This window comes from Balaenoptera ricei, chromosome 10 (assembly GCF_028023285.1).
Source record: "Balaenoptera ricei isolate mBalRic1 chromosome 10, mBalRic1.hap2, whole genome shotgun sequence".
Taxonomy (NCBI): domain Eukaryota; kingdom Metazoa; phylum Chordata; class Mammalia; order Artiodactyla; family Balaenopteridae; genus Balaenoptera; species Balaenoptera ricei.
Window position 1 is genome coordinate 60,538,978 of NC_082648.1, and position 14,492 is coordinate 60,553,469.

A 14,492-nucleotide genomic window follows, 5' to 3' on the forward strand; every position below is an offset into this window, starting at 1 on the left:
TCACCACTCCCCAACTCATACTGCCCCCAGTCTTTGCCTTCTGCTTAATGCTAGTCTTGTGTTTAACAACTATTTCATTGAAGGCCATCTTGGGTTTTTGAGACCAAAACTTCTCTGGTGATCTTGATTACTGGAAGGACTCTTTCTTGACATGATGTAAGTCTGTATTACAAGTGATTAACATAGCAGGAGAGGCAGTAAAAGTAATGTGGGAGCTTTGTAGTGCAGTGGCTAAGAGAACAGCTCTCTGGTGTCAGACTGCCTGGGTTTCAAACTCCACACCACTCCTTAACCACCCCTTACTATTTGTATCATCAATCTTAGGCAAGTTATTTAACTTCTCTTTCAGTTTTCTTGTTCACACAGATGGGCTCCTCATCCTAATGATGTAGTTATAATGATATAGTTATAAAACCTATGGTCTCGGGTTATTGTAAGGATTAAGCTATAACGTGGAATTCTTAGTGCATAAATGTTCCACAAATGTCAACTGGGGGGTGATAGTGATGGCCTGTGTTGCTCGTCCTGCGTTCTTGGTCCCCATGCTATTCTGAATAGAGATGTGATTGTATTAATAAAAGGTTTACATAAATAGAAAGTACACTGTATTCCAAACTTAACTTATGTCAAAATTACATAAGTTTTGTAATGTCTGGAAGTGACTCTTTTATTTCCCTTTTACTTATTTTCATAATGAAAAAAATTTTTTAATAGTTTGAAATTGGTCCCAGGAGTAGAATCTTTTTTTTTTTTTAATGTTTATTATATATGTTACAAATATTTCTTCCCAATTTGTTCCATGTATATATATTTGTTGTTGTTGTTGTTGTTTTATCCTTTGACCGTGCCGCACAGCATGTGGGATCCTAGTTCCCCAACCAGGGATTGAACCTGCGCCCCCTGCATTGGCAGCGTGGAGTCTTAACCACTGGACCACCAGGGAAGCCCCCTAGAATCTTAATATATAACATTATGCCTTTAGAACATAAGGCTTAACTTTATAAACGTTTCAGTTTACTCAGGAATTTACTTAAGTCTCCCGTGTATTCCCATAGGACATTGTTCAGGGACCACGTCTTAGTCATATTCTTATACCTACAGTCTTACGTGCTTTTACATATAGAAGCACTCAGTGTTTGTGAGCTTGAACTAGTTTAAACTAGTTTTTCCAAGAAGTCCTCATCATTACTTTTTAATATTCCCATCTTATTTTCTATGCCAGTGTGCTACAAAAGCACACCAAAATAAACTTATGTGCTGTTATGAAATAGTTAGAAATCATTAATTTTTCATTATATTTCATCTGTTCTTATTGTTGGATATTTTCAGTTTGAACCCAATACTTTGCTTAATGTTTGTTAAAAATATATGTTAAGTGGAATTTGCATATAGGGTCACATAACAATTAGCCTGACATCTTTGTTTAAGGAGAAGATCAAGATCATGATTATCACTAAACCAAAAAACTTGCATGCATATCAAAGCAAATTTCCCTCTAGTTTATCTTTGTTTGAAGTGCTTTTAAGTCTGAGTAGTATTTTTAAGATAATACATTTTTATATGAAATAACCAGAAACTTGGTTCAGGCATTATAGGAAAACATCTCTTAATTTTTTTTAAAACAAATGTTGAAATAGTATTGAATAAAAATGGTGTGATTAATCTTATTTTTCCCATTCCAGATTATATATGAACAGGAAGGGGTGTATATTCATTCATCTTTTGGAAAGACCAGTGACCAAGACAGCTTGATTTCAGGAATATTACGTGTTTTAGAAAAGGTATGTTTCTAGTAAATGACTTTATTTAATAATTGTTTATGTTTAAATAAAAAATAATTTTTATTTAATAATTGTTTAAATAATTTAATAGTAATTGGGGCATTATCAGCAGGCTTGAATTTCACATGTAAGATAAAATTATGTAATTGAGCAGTGGTTGTAAATTTAACATGGAAGTGATGTTAGAAATAAAATGCTTTAGATAAGCCAGTAAAATGGTATGGAATATTTTAAAACTTATGTAAAAGTTGCAGTAATATAATTTTTTTATAATGAAAGGCAGAGTTTAGAAATCTATACATTGTTGTCAAATAGTGGTTTACATATGATATTCCATATTTAACGCGCTGATAAATTTAAGGGGTTAAAAATTTCATTTTCAGTTCAGGGAATTAAGTATAGGTGACTAAAAATATAAGATATTGCTGAATAGTAAATATGGTTAATAATTTCTTTCTCTAGGATGCTGAAGTAATAGTGGACTGGAGACCATTGGATGATGCATTAGATTCTTCTAGTATTCTGTATGCTGGAAAGGTATTTAAGAAAAAAATGCATGTCTGAAGGAATGCCATTTTTTAAATAAAAGCTTTATTGAGATATAATTCATATACCATAAAATTTACTCTTCTAAAGTATATAACTCAGTGTTTTTAGTATATTTACAGAGTTGTGCAACCATCACCAATATCTAACTTTTGAACATTTCCATTACTTCCAAAAAAGGAACTGTACCTCTTAGCAGTCACCCCTCATTCCCACTTAACTCCAGTCCTCTGCACCCATTAATTTACTGTCTGTCTCTGAGGATTTGTCTGTTGTGGACATTTTATCTATGGAATCATATAATATGTAGTCTTTTGTGACTGGCTTCTTTCACTTAGCATAATGTTTTCAAGGTTCATCCATGTTATAGCACCTGCCAGTACTTTGTTTCCTTCTTTCCTTTTTTTCTTTTTTGCTGAATAATATTGCGTTTATGGATATGTACCACATTTTGTTTATTCATTCATCGGTTGATGGACATTTGGGTTGTTTTCATTTTTAGGCTAATGTAAATAATGCTGCTGTGAATGTTCATATTCAAGTTTCTGTGTGGAAACATTTTTCCTTGAAAACCCAGGAATGGAATAGTTGAATTAACTTATGTTTAACGTTTGTATCATGTGTTGACTTCTCACTATGGAAGGTAGAGATTTAGCTCTATCTTATCTCTAATTCACCTTGAAACTATGGTCCAGTTGTCCACATTTCTTCTCAAAATATTTAATCACATAGATGATCTTCCAATGTCATCTTCTTAGAGACATTTCTTCCAGAGCCTTCTTACAAGTTCCTTCTGAACTGGTTGCTCTTTTGGCTTGCTGTGCAGCAGTTATCCTGGGGATTCTTTTTGCCTCTTTCCCATATTTTAATCCCCATTTCCTGTATCCTCTGCTATCTTATATTTTGGTTTACTCCCTAGTTTTGGTGCACCTCCAGTGCTTCCTGAGAAAAAGGGTGTATGAGAGCAAAAACATTTCTGTTTTCAGACTTTTCTATCCTTATTCTGAATTGATAGCTGGCTGGCATAGAATTACAGTTTGAAAATAAATTTCCCCTCATATTTTTGAAAGTTATTGTCTCAGGTTTGACTAATTTCCTTTATTGGTGTTAAGTCTGCTGCATTCTGATTCCTGATCCTTGCTATGTTTTTTTCCTCTTTAGAAGCTTTTACAATTGCCTTTTCGTTTCTAGTGTTCTAGATGTTCTGGAAATATGCCTTTGTGGTCTTTTTTATCCAGTGTGTTGGGTGCTTGATAGGCTTTTTTTTAACGTGAAAACTTGTTTCCTTTAGTTTTTAGGAAATATTCTTGAATTATTTTAGTGATGATTTCTTCTTTGTCTCCATTTTCTATTTTCTTTCTTTCTGGAACTCTACATGCTTTGGACTGGTCCTGTAATATTTTAATACTTACTTTACTATTTTCTAATTCTTTGTGTATGTGTGTATTATTTTCTAGGAAATTTCTTCAGTTTTATCTTCCAATTCTTCTATTGCCTTTTTCCTTCTTGCTGTTTTTTAGATTTCTAATACATTTCGTTATGTGTCCCCTTTCCCCCCTTTTAAAAAATAGCATCCTGTTCTTCATGGATGTACTATTCTTCCTTATTTCTGAGGAGTTGAAGGATAGTTTTTCAGATGTTTTCATCTCTGTATATAGTCCACCTCCTCTAATTGACTTTTGTTTTCCTATTTCATTTGGACTTTATCTTTTATGTAAACACTTGCCTTTGACATTTGGTGATCTTTGTATTGTGGTGCTCATATTTAACAGCAAACACAAAAAACTGATTATACTCTCTCTATGTATGGGTAGGTTTGTTAATAGTTGGGACTCAGGGTGACTTGGCTAGGCTGTTTCCTTGGGGAATCCCCGGTATTGAAACCTGGGTCTTTTTTCTTGGGCTAGTCATTTGTCAGAGAAGAATCTACAGATTCCTACCTGGAGAGGGAAAGCTGGATTCCACTGTTCTGGGAACTGAGTGGAGGAAGAGAGCTGGGAGTCTTGCCAACTTATTATATAGATGAACTTTCAGTTAATTCTCCTGTTTTCAGTGTATTATCTCTTTGCTCAGTGTCCCTGGTTTCTCCTAATCCACAGATAATCTGTTTTACCTTTTCCAATGAATAAACCTTCAGCCTTCTAGACTTTTGATAGCAGTCCTGTTTTCAGCTTAACCTTTATCCTAGTTTCCAGAAGTACCTGATTTACTAGTTCCAAGCCTTTGTGTGGGGTGGGGTTCTGTAAATGCTGCTGCGCTTTCCCTACTGTTGATGGGAGAGTTGGTAGTGATGGTGGTAAGGGTTGCATTTTTTTAAATTGGGCAAACGAGGAGGGCTCCTTGAGAAATGACATCAGAGGAAGGACTCGGAGGAAAAAGCACTCCACTTTATAATTTCATTCATTCAGTTTTTCCCCCTATTCTTCAGTCTGTTTCTATTTCTTACTAATTTCTTTTGTTTATAATATATTCCTGTTGCTATAAATCTTCCTTTTTCCATTTTTAAAAAGAATTACACTAGCAATACACGAATACATTCTTGTTGTAAAAATTCAAATAATAGAAAGTTGAAGTCCTCCTTGACTAGAACCCTGTCCCTAATCTGTCCCTGTTTAATGTATATCTTTCCAGACTTTTATTGGTACACATTTCCTGTCATATCTATCCATCCATCCATCCATTCATCCCTGGTTTTCTCTAGTGTGTTTCTAATTACATATGTTCCATGTAGTTGTTATACTGCATACATTGTTTCTTAACTTCGTTTTATTTATTATTACATATTGAACATATATACACATGAACAGATATCAGTCTTTAAACTTCTGCCTAGCATTTTATTGGCTACCCGCTAGTTTATTTACTTATTCCTTCATTGATGGATGATAAGATATATTCAGCTTTTCACTTTTGCAAACAATTCTGTGATGAAAATTCTTGTATCTGCCTCGTTGTATACATGTGTGAGTATTTCTCTAAAGTAGATGATGAGAATAGAGCTATTGTGGTGAAACGCATGCATATTTTGAATTGTAATAAATATGACTCAATTGTACATTTGAGTCAGTAATTAGCACTGTCATCAACAGTGTGAGATACAGCATTTCCTCACACTGTCTTCCATATTTTTATTTTTTAGTTGAATGGGCCAGAAAAATTTAAATTCATCTTTACTTGCTTTTCTTGGATTGTTTCTGAAGTTGGACATCTTCCTTTGTTTGTCACTTCATATTTCTTCTTTGATTTGCTCGTTCATACCATTTCCTTATTTTTCTCTTTTGATGTTTGTTGATTTCTCAGTAAATTGGTAGGAGTTGTTTTTGTATTCTGGATGTTTTTCTGTCATCGTCCATATGTTTTGGAAACATTTTCACACAGTTTTGCTTATCTTTAACTTATGTGTGGTATCTTTTGTTGAATAGAAGTTAAACTTTTTGATTTAGTCAGATTATTAACATAGCATTTTAGACTTTTGGTTTTTTTCTCTTTTAAAATAGAAAGTTTTTTAAAACTGAACATGTAGATATGGTATTTGTAGCTTTTAGCTAATTTTGATTAAGAGACATGTGCAACCAATGGTGGTTTAAATAAGTAACCACCATTGGGTATGTTCCTCAAATAACCAGAAGCCTGGAGGTTTGGAGCTATTTGCAGTGTTTGTCTTTATGATTATAAGGTGGCTATTATGTTTTTAGGCAGCATAGCTGCATCAGAAGCAGGAAATAGGGGAAAAGGGATGAAGCTTTTATTAGGAAAGCAAAAGCATTTCCAAGGCCCTACTGTTGACTTATGCTTATATTTCATTGGCAACCCTAACTGCAGGAGAATCTGGACAAGGTTTTCTTGTCTTTTTGGTCAGCTGAGCAAGGGAGAAAAGGATAGGAAATAGTGTTTGGCTTTCCCACCAGTGATATCTGCCACAACCTACAAACTTAATTTATATAGAAGCTGAGAAGACATTATTGATTGAAATGAAATTCTAGTCTTAGTCCCTAAATATTTTATATGTTATAATTATTTTAGGACTCCAGTTCAGTCGTGGAATGGACCCAGGCCCCAAAAGAAAGAGCTCATCGAGGATTGGAACATCTGAACAGTTACGAAGCAGAGTGGGACATGGTTAATACAATTTCATTTAAAAAGAAACCACATACCAATGGAGGTATGAATTAAATCGTTTGAAATCTTAAACTGGTTTGCTACTATAAAGTATAAACAAAAGTGCAAAGAAAATTCTTTAATGTTTCTTAGAAGAAGGATGAGTTGGTGCTTTGATTAATATGTATAATTCCCATTTTATTTATATTCCTTTTTCATCTCTTTGTTGCTTTGTTGGTTGTGACCTCATAAAAAGGCTTTAAAAATACTTGTTCTGTTTTGTAGTTATTAATGGCAGAAAAATAGAAAGACTTAAAAAAATTGCTTTGGCTATCTCTTTTGCACATTTTTCTTAATCCAGTAGAATAAAAAAAAAAAAAATCATGTTATTTCATCCTAAAGCACCAGGGGGAGATGAAGTATACCACTAAACCATGCCGTTCTAATTTCAGTATTTACTGGTATCTTCACAGCTCATTGCAGCTCCCCTTTGTATATGTTCCGCAACTGTTCTCCTTTATATATACATTAAATTTATGTTTGCTGTGTGGTGACTATCTACATGTAGATAACAAAAAAGAGCCAACCTAGCAATCTGGTAGAACACGTATACTACCCCAGATAAGATCTAGCTAGCCCACGTGTGATGTGGCCAGCCTATTTGTGATATGTTTAAAAAATATTAAATACTGTATAGAGTTAAAATTTTTTTTCTATTGATTTCTTTGTGTTTTATAACTAATAGGATATTTTATCTTTCAGTGATTTTTGATCTGAGTTTAGGATTTATCTGCATTTACCAGATTCAAAAAGTCTAGCCTAAATTGATTAGAATATGTATTGATACGTTTATATAACATTGTTACTAAGTAAAATTGATTTTCACGTATGGCCTGGGGAATCATTCTCATACAGTAGTTATACTTTGTACTGTATCATTTCTTGGGAACAGTGGCAATTAAGAAATAGTAAGTCACAGACTTTCGATAACAGTCAGCTCATGCATATATGTCTTTTTTTTGTTGTTTTGCATTTCCATTCTAGAGAAGGTTCTTAACCAGAACAATGCAAAAATGTTAAGGAAGGGTAAAACCACAGGATTTTAGTATATTTAGCATGTGAGGGATTTTTAACTTCTCTAGGCTGGATCTTCAGGATTGGTTTATGTGAATTGCTATTTTTTGTTTGCCTAATATTGTTAAATCCTTGAAAATGAAAAAGGTTACAGAAATGAGCAAAAGGAGTGAGTTTTCAAAATTTCATAAAAGAAGCATTACATGTTTGAGAAAAGCATAATCTGACAATAAAGGTCTTTTTAGATTAATGGTTTTTAACTGGGTGCACATTGAAATCACATGGGGAAGTTAGGCTTTTGGAAGAAGTACCAGTGCCTGGGCTTCATCCAGCAAATGAAATCAGACTCTGGAGATGGAGCCTGGGCATCCCCGTTTTTCTGTATTTTTCAGAAGCTCTCCTGGTTATTTTAGTGTGCAGAGTTGAGAACCTCTGTGTAGCTGCGTAGCTTAGCAAAAAACCCACAGATCTAAATACTGCTTATGTATCTTGGCATTGCATTATGCCTTGTAAAGAGCCTTTATTTAGTAATTATTAAAAGTTAAGGACACATTTCTTTTTCTTTCTTTTCTCCACTGTTTAAAAATTTTTATGATAGCAGTAAGAAACACATTGCACAGTATGGCCCAGTGTGCATACACATGCACATATTTAACAGAACAAGGAGTTGATGAAGTACATTTACTCTGTTTCCTCCCATCCCATTCCATCCCATCTTATCCTAGACTATCTACCTCATCCAATCATATTTCATCAAAACTCCTTCTTAAAGAAGACATTTTCTAAGCTTGATGTTTCAGAATTTAAAACTCTGCCTTAATTTTTTACATTTTTGAAATGCATTTTTTCCAAATAAAATTTTTATTTTATTTATTATTATAAACTTCACATTTTTAAACTTTTTACCTTTTTTGTGATTCACAGAGGAAAATGGGGACAAGCCTTTAAAAAAATTGACTATTGAAGACTTTTTAAACTTTATATTTCTTAAATATACTGCTAAGTCTTTGTTTTTATATATTAGATCAAATGTTTTGAGAATGTATCTTCCCAGAGCAACAGACTGCCGTGATGTTCTGGAAACCCATTCAGATAAAATGTCATGTCCTTGATGTTAATTCTGTTCAAGACATATGGAGACTTACTGAATTGTTGCGTTTACTTTTTTGCTATTATGGCCAGTTTTCCCACATCAGTGTGTTGGAGTTATTTTTTACATATATTGGGTAACACAGTAAGTTCATCAGAACTAATTAGCTTTATTTACCTTTCTTTAAGGAGAAAGAAGGAAATTTTGAGTTAACTGTTGGATTCTGTTAGTTTTCCTTTGTAACAATTTCTAGTTCTGGTTAGCTATTATTGGTAGACCCAATTGCAGATTACTTTTCTGTTGACTTGGTTAGTAGATTATTCATTTATTTAACACATCTTTGACTACCTACTATGTGCTAGTCACTCTTGCTGTGAACAGAATTAAGTTCTTGTTCTCATGAAGCTTATACTCCAGAAAAGGGATTTCTGGGATTGACTTGTAATGTTTGTCTCATTGTTTATCAGAGCTTTAAGTGAGGAAATGTGTGAGGAATTTTCTTTTGTATTTAATATGTAACGTGTGTCTCTTCCATTAACAAGGGAAAAAAATCTGTGTAAAATTTTTACATTTGAATATGCACAAACTTCTGATATGCCTGCATATATTATTTAATATTCTTCATATGATTTTCTTGCATTACTTTGATTAAATACTTTTTGTGCAATTTAAGATAAAAAATTGTATCTGGTTTTTCATTGCTGTTTTGCTGTGAAAATATTTTTGGTCTTTGCAGATAATCTAGTAGTATGTATCCTTTCTAGGTAGTCCAGGTGCATTCACACTTAAGTGATTCATAAAATGTTGGAATTCTAGAATTGTTCTCACTTTGATATTAGTTTGTAATGGTGTTATGAGCTCTGTAGTATAAATTGCAGTGAAACATTATGTGTCATAAAGTGAGCACATGGTACTTAATCTGGTACCAGCCTTAGATATGAGTTCACCATCTGAACCGGTGTGGAAGTAGGCAGGGCACTGCATAGATAAGTTACTTAGCCTTTCTGGACTTTGTTTCAAATGATAACTTGTTAAAGTGTCCATGAAAGAGTAATGGTGTCTGCATTCCTTGCAGGTAGAGGTTTCTGTAAGCTGTAGATTTCTGTGTCAGTTTAGGAGATTTTGTTGGAGGTGATGGAGCTGTAGTGTTCTGACTATATAGGAAGGTGACATACATGCAGGTCAGTACTGACTGATCTACCCTTTGAGTAAGTTCTATAAGCAGATATTATCTATGCAGTTTATCTTTGTGGAATTGATAGTGTTGGGACGGAATTTATAAAGATTTTCAGTAACAGGATAGTATGACACTTCTTAGGAAATAACAGAAAAGGTTTTTTAAAATTTCAGAGACATGACATGCTTAAGTCTGCGTTAAAATGTTCAAGTAAAATAACATTTTTAGATTAGAAATTAAATATAAGTATTAGATAACTTTTTTCCCTTGTTCTTTAAATTTTTATTTAAATAGATAATCTTTACATTGCTTGTTATCAATTGCAATATTATTCACAAACCTAGTATTTTAAGCTTCTATAAACAGCCCACACACTAGGAAATGCTTTATTTTACATAGCTATAGTTTGGTTTGAACTGAGGTCTTAATTTAGTAGAAGGTTGATTTAGCAGGAAGATTGAATGTATTCATTCTTTTTGAAGCATTCACAACTTAGTTACCTTTTCATCCTCAATTCCCCACTGCTCTTTGGGTTTTTGCAAATGTCTGTCTGTGTACTCACTCCAATGTTACTTTTTTTTTAAATTAATTTTTATTGGAGTATAGTTGCTTTACAGTGTTGTGTTAGTTTCTACTGTACAGCAAAGTGAATCGGCTATATGTATACATATGTCCCCTTTTTTTTTTTGGATTTCTTTCCCATTTGGGTCACCACAGAGCACTGAGTAGAGTTCCCTGAGCTATACAGTAGGTTCTCGTTAGTTATCTCTTTTATACATAGTATCAATAGTGCATATATGTCAATCCCAATCTCCCAGTTCATCCCACACACACCCCCTTTTCCCCCCTTACTTTTTATACTGGTATACTTTTACCTTCACTCAATGTAATCTAGTAAAGATAATTCCAAAAGGAAGTGAGGAATAAAGGTTGGTTTTGTTTTTGGTTTTTTTTGTTTTTTTTGTTTTAAATGACTCTCCAAGTGCATAATGCCATTTGTATATGAGGGAAGTGGAAAAGATGAATATTTATTGAATATTTACTATATACTTGGCACTGTACTCATTAGTTGACAAGTATTATCTCTTTTAATTCTTAGAATAACATTGGGAGGTAAGTATAATTATCTCCATTTTACAGATGAAGAAACTGAGGCTCAGAGAGATTCAATTATTTGCCCCAAATCATTCAGTTAGTAAGATGGTGGTGCTGCAGTTTGAATCTGGCCTGCTTGCTTCCAAAGCCATGATCATTTTGGGGCAAAGCTGATATTTTAAATAAGGATAGTATTTTTTTCAATTTGTATGCAGTAAGATAATTATTTTAAAAACTATTCTTTTAAGAAAATGTATGTTGCCATTTCTAGTACAGGTGGAAGCCATGGTAATATCAGTGCTGTAGTTGTTCCCTAGGTTCAACAAATATCTGTTAGGCAGTCACGAAGAGTGCTGTCAGTACCTTTTAAAAAGGTGAACAAAAATATTTTGCCCCGCTTTCTTGTTTTTAAGATGCTCCAAGTCATAGAAATGGGAAAAGCAAATGGTCATTCCTGTTCAGTTTGACAGACCTGAAATCAATCAAGCAAAACAAAGAGGGTATGGGCTGGTCGTATTTGGTATTCTGTCTAAAGGATGACGTCGTTCTCCCTGCTCTGCACTTTCATCAAGGAGATAGCAAACTACTGATTGACTCTCTTGAAAAATATGTGGTATTGTGTGAGTAAGTATCAAATTATTTCCTACTTATCGAAACCGGATTGTTGTGTTGGTCCCAAGGCAAACTATTTTTACTTGTCATTGGGTATCAGTGACCTATGTGCATATTAAGGGACAAGCAGCTTTGTTTTTTCTGGAATATTGACTACTTTGGATGAGTGACTGAATAAAATTTTGCCATTTTAGTAATTTGGAACTGCAACTTATCACCTTATTACTGTTTTAAAGAAAAGAATGGTTCAGTATTTTAATACACATTCAAATGAATGATGATACATCAATAATTTATGGATTATATATTTACCAATTTTATCTTTTATTATGTAGTTTCTGTTAAACATAGAGTTTCATTTGTAATGTTACAAATTTAAGTCAGGCAAATCTAAATAAAATTTTTGTAAGTGTGGAAGTTAGGGCTTTCTCACTTTCCAGAAATCTTGTGTCTTACATTTATTTACCCATGTGCATTTGTACACGCATACTCTTTCTCGCTTTCACTCTCAACAAATACAGTTGTGGTATCTATTAAGTTCTGAGCACTGTGCTGGTTGTTTGATATTTAGTAGTGAACAAAACAGGCATGTTCTTGGATATCTGAGAGTTTATGGTCTTGTGAAGGATGCTGACCAGTAAATAGCAATAAACTCAAGAAATAAGATGGAGGAAGTACAAGGAAGGGAGGAAGTGTACTTCATTCAGACAGGGGGTTGGGTAAGGGTCAGGGAAGACTTTCTGGAGGAGGTAACATCTAGGTTGAGACTTGACAAATGTGTGAACGTTAGCATGAAAGGGAAGGAGATATTTAGATGGAGAGATGTTTTAGATAGAGGGAGGTATATAAAACATGATATAATCACAGAACAGAGTAGTTCAGTATCACAGGTCTGCATAGTGGGGGAAGGGAGGGTACAGGATTTAAAGATGAAGCCAAAGAGCTGAGTAAAGGCCAGAGCATGAAGGATCTTGTAAATCATGTTAGCAGGTTGTTCCAGTCATCTAGATGAGCTTGTAGTAGCGTGAACTACGGGAGTGACAAGAAAGAAGTGTTGGAGGAATATTTAGTGTTAGAGTTTGTGATTGATTGGATATGTGGAGGAGAAAAGAAGGGAGAAGTTGAGATTTTTAGTTTGGGGAATCGTAGGGATGATTGTTAACTTCATTAATCATGTCCTCACTTTAATAGAGTAATGTCATGCCTAAATGTAGATTATATAAAGCTAGGAGTGATGCAAAAGTTGAAAGATATTGACTCTGTGTTTTTTGGCATGAAATTCTCTTCCCTTACCATGTTGACCTCCTCTGGCTGGCACTGGGCATGCTGATTAGTACCTGTAATCATAAGAAAGTCAGATCTGGTTGGTAGTATGTGGGTCTTGGATCTTGAAGTGAGAAGCTGCGAATAGGCTACCACCTACAGGGTTAAGTAGATTTCAGGAGGAGCATTTCTCATGACTGGGGCATAAGGCTTGGCTGTTGAATAGCAGCTGTTAAAGACTTGGGGGTTTTAGCATCATAGTAAGCTCAGTATCAATCAGTGTTGTGATGTAACTGTTACAAAAGAGATCATTCATTCTGAGACTGTTGATAGTATCTAGAATGAAGTGGTAGTCCCTCTCTACTCTTTACTGGTAAGATCATACTTTGGAGAACTAGGCTTAGTTTTAAACACTGCATTTTAGATGTGTTAGACTAACTATACTACGTGGAAAAAGATGGCTAGCGTAATGAGAGGGATCAAAATGGTATCATGAAAAACGTGGGGTTGTGGCGATTTAACTTGAGGAAGAGGAGTTGTGGTGCACCATTAAATAAAACCCGAGCTTATTACTATGGTCAGTGAGGGCCTGCCCTATCTTAGCTCTGTTTATTTCTTAAACCTCATCTCATGCCATTCTCTTCTATATTCTAGCCACGTGGTTTTCTTTCAGTTCCTGAAATGCCCTAAACTCTTTCTTGTCTTAGGGTCCTATATGTATTTCTTTTGTCTAGAATATTCTTCTCCCTTTCTTATCCCTGAGGTCTCAGTTTAATGTCACTTCCTCAGAAGGACTTTTCTGGTTGCTTAGTCTCCCATTTAATGTAGGTTCCCACCGCCATTCCTTTTTGCTTTCTCATTCTCTTGTTTGCTTCCTTCATGGCCCTTAACAGAATAAAATCATTTTGTCTGTTTACTTCTGTTACGTTTTCCTCTAGAATATAAGCCCATAAAGGCAGGGATTGCATCTATCTTGTTTACACTTTCTCCTAAATTCCTAGCCAGAGTGCCTGGCACATAGTGTTTATTCAGTAAATCTTAGTTGAATGAATAAATGGCATGGTACTTATCAATTCTACAAATAATTTCAAAAGGATTATTAAAAGAAATAGACTAGATTTGTTTTGTATGACTCCAGAGATAAATTAGAAGGAAATAGCTCAAGGGGTAGAAATTATAAGGAATTAGCTCAAGAGGTAGAGAGTTTTCTGTCCTGGATGGGTTCAAGGGTAGACTCAACAATTACTTAGGTGCTTATAAGAGAATATGTACCTTAAATATGTGTTGGTGATGTTTTAATGAAGGTTGTAAGTGAAACTATGTTTCCTTTTCTGTACTGGTGAGGCTTAGATATGTAGCATCATAATAATTCAGCCCAAATTAATGAAGTCATCCAGTTATCATTTTTGGACAACCACAGGTCTCCCTAGTGAGGGCAGACCACTTATGACATGAATGAGAGCAGACTAGAAACCACCTTCTCTGTTGGCAGGCAGATCCAAGAGATAAAGAGAGCCTGGAAGGGGTTATGCCATGCATGCACCTTACTCTTCCCTGATCTCAGCGGTCAGATGTGTCCCTGTGAAGATTTTCTTTAATAGGAGTGCATATTTCCACCTAGAAACAAGAAGCCATGGGAATGGTGTTCCCCTCTCTCTACTTTTTCATTCAACAAGTATTTTTTTTTTGAGGACCCACTGTGTTCTTTCCAGCACATCATACTAAGTGCTGGAAAGGAGCACTTAGTCAAAAAAGA

At 34.5% G+C, this 14,492-nt stretch overlaps 1 protein-coding gene across 2 annotated transcripts in view; it reads left to right on the forward strand.

Moving 5' to 3' along the window:
- TBC1D15 (TBC1 domain family member 15) overlaps positions 1–14,492 on the forward strand; it is a 69,423-nt gene that overhangs the window by 19,778 nt on the left and 35,153 nt on the right. For both annotated transcript variants that reach the window (XM_059936532.1, XM_059936533.1), the window contains exons 2-5: positions 1,683–1,781; positions 2,244–2,318; positions 6,351–6,489; positions 11,275–11,485. In XM_059936532.1, coding sequence (XP_059792515.1) covers positions 1,683–1,781; positions 2,244–2,318; positions 6,351–6,489; positions 11,275–11,485 — 524 coding nt within the window. The remainder of the gene's footprint in view (positions 1–1,682; positions 1,782–2,243; positions 2,319–6,350; positions 6,490–11,274; positions 11,486–14,492) is intronic.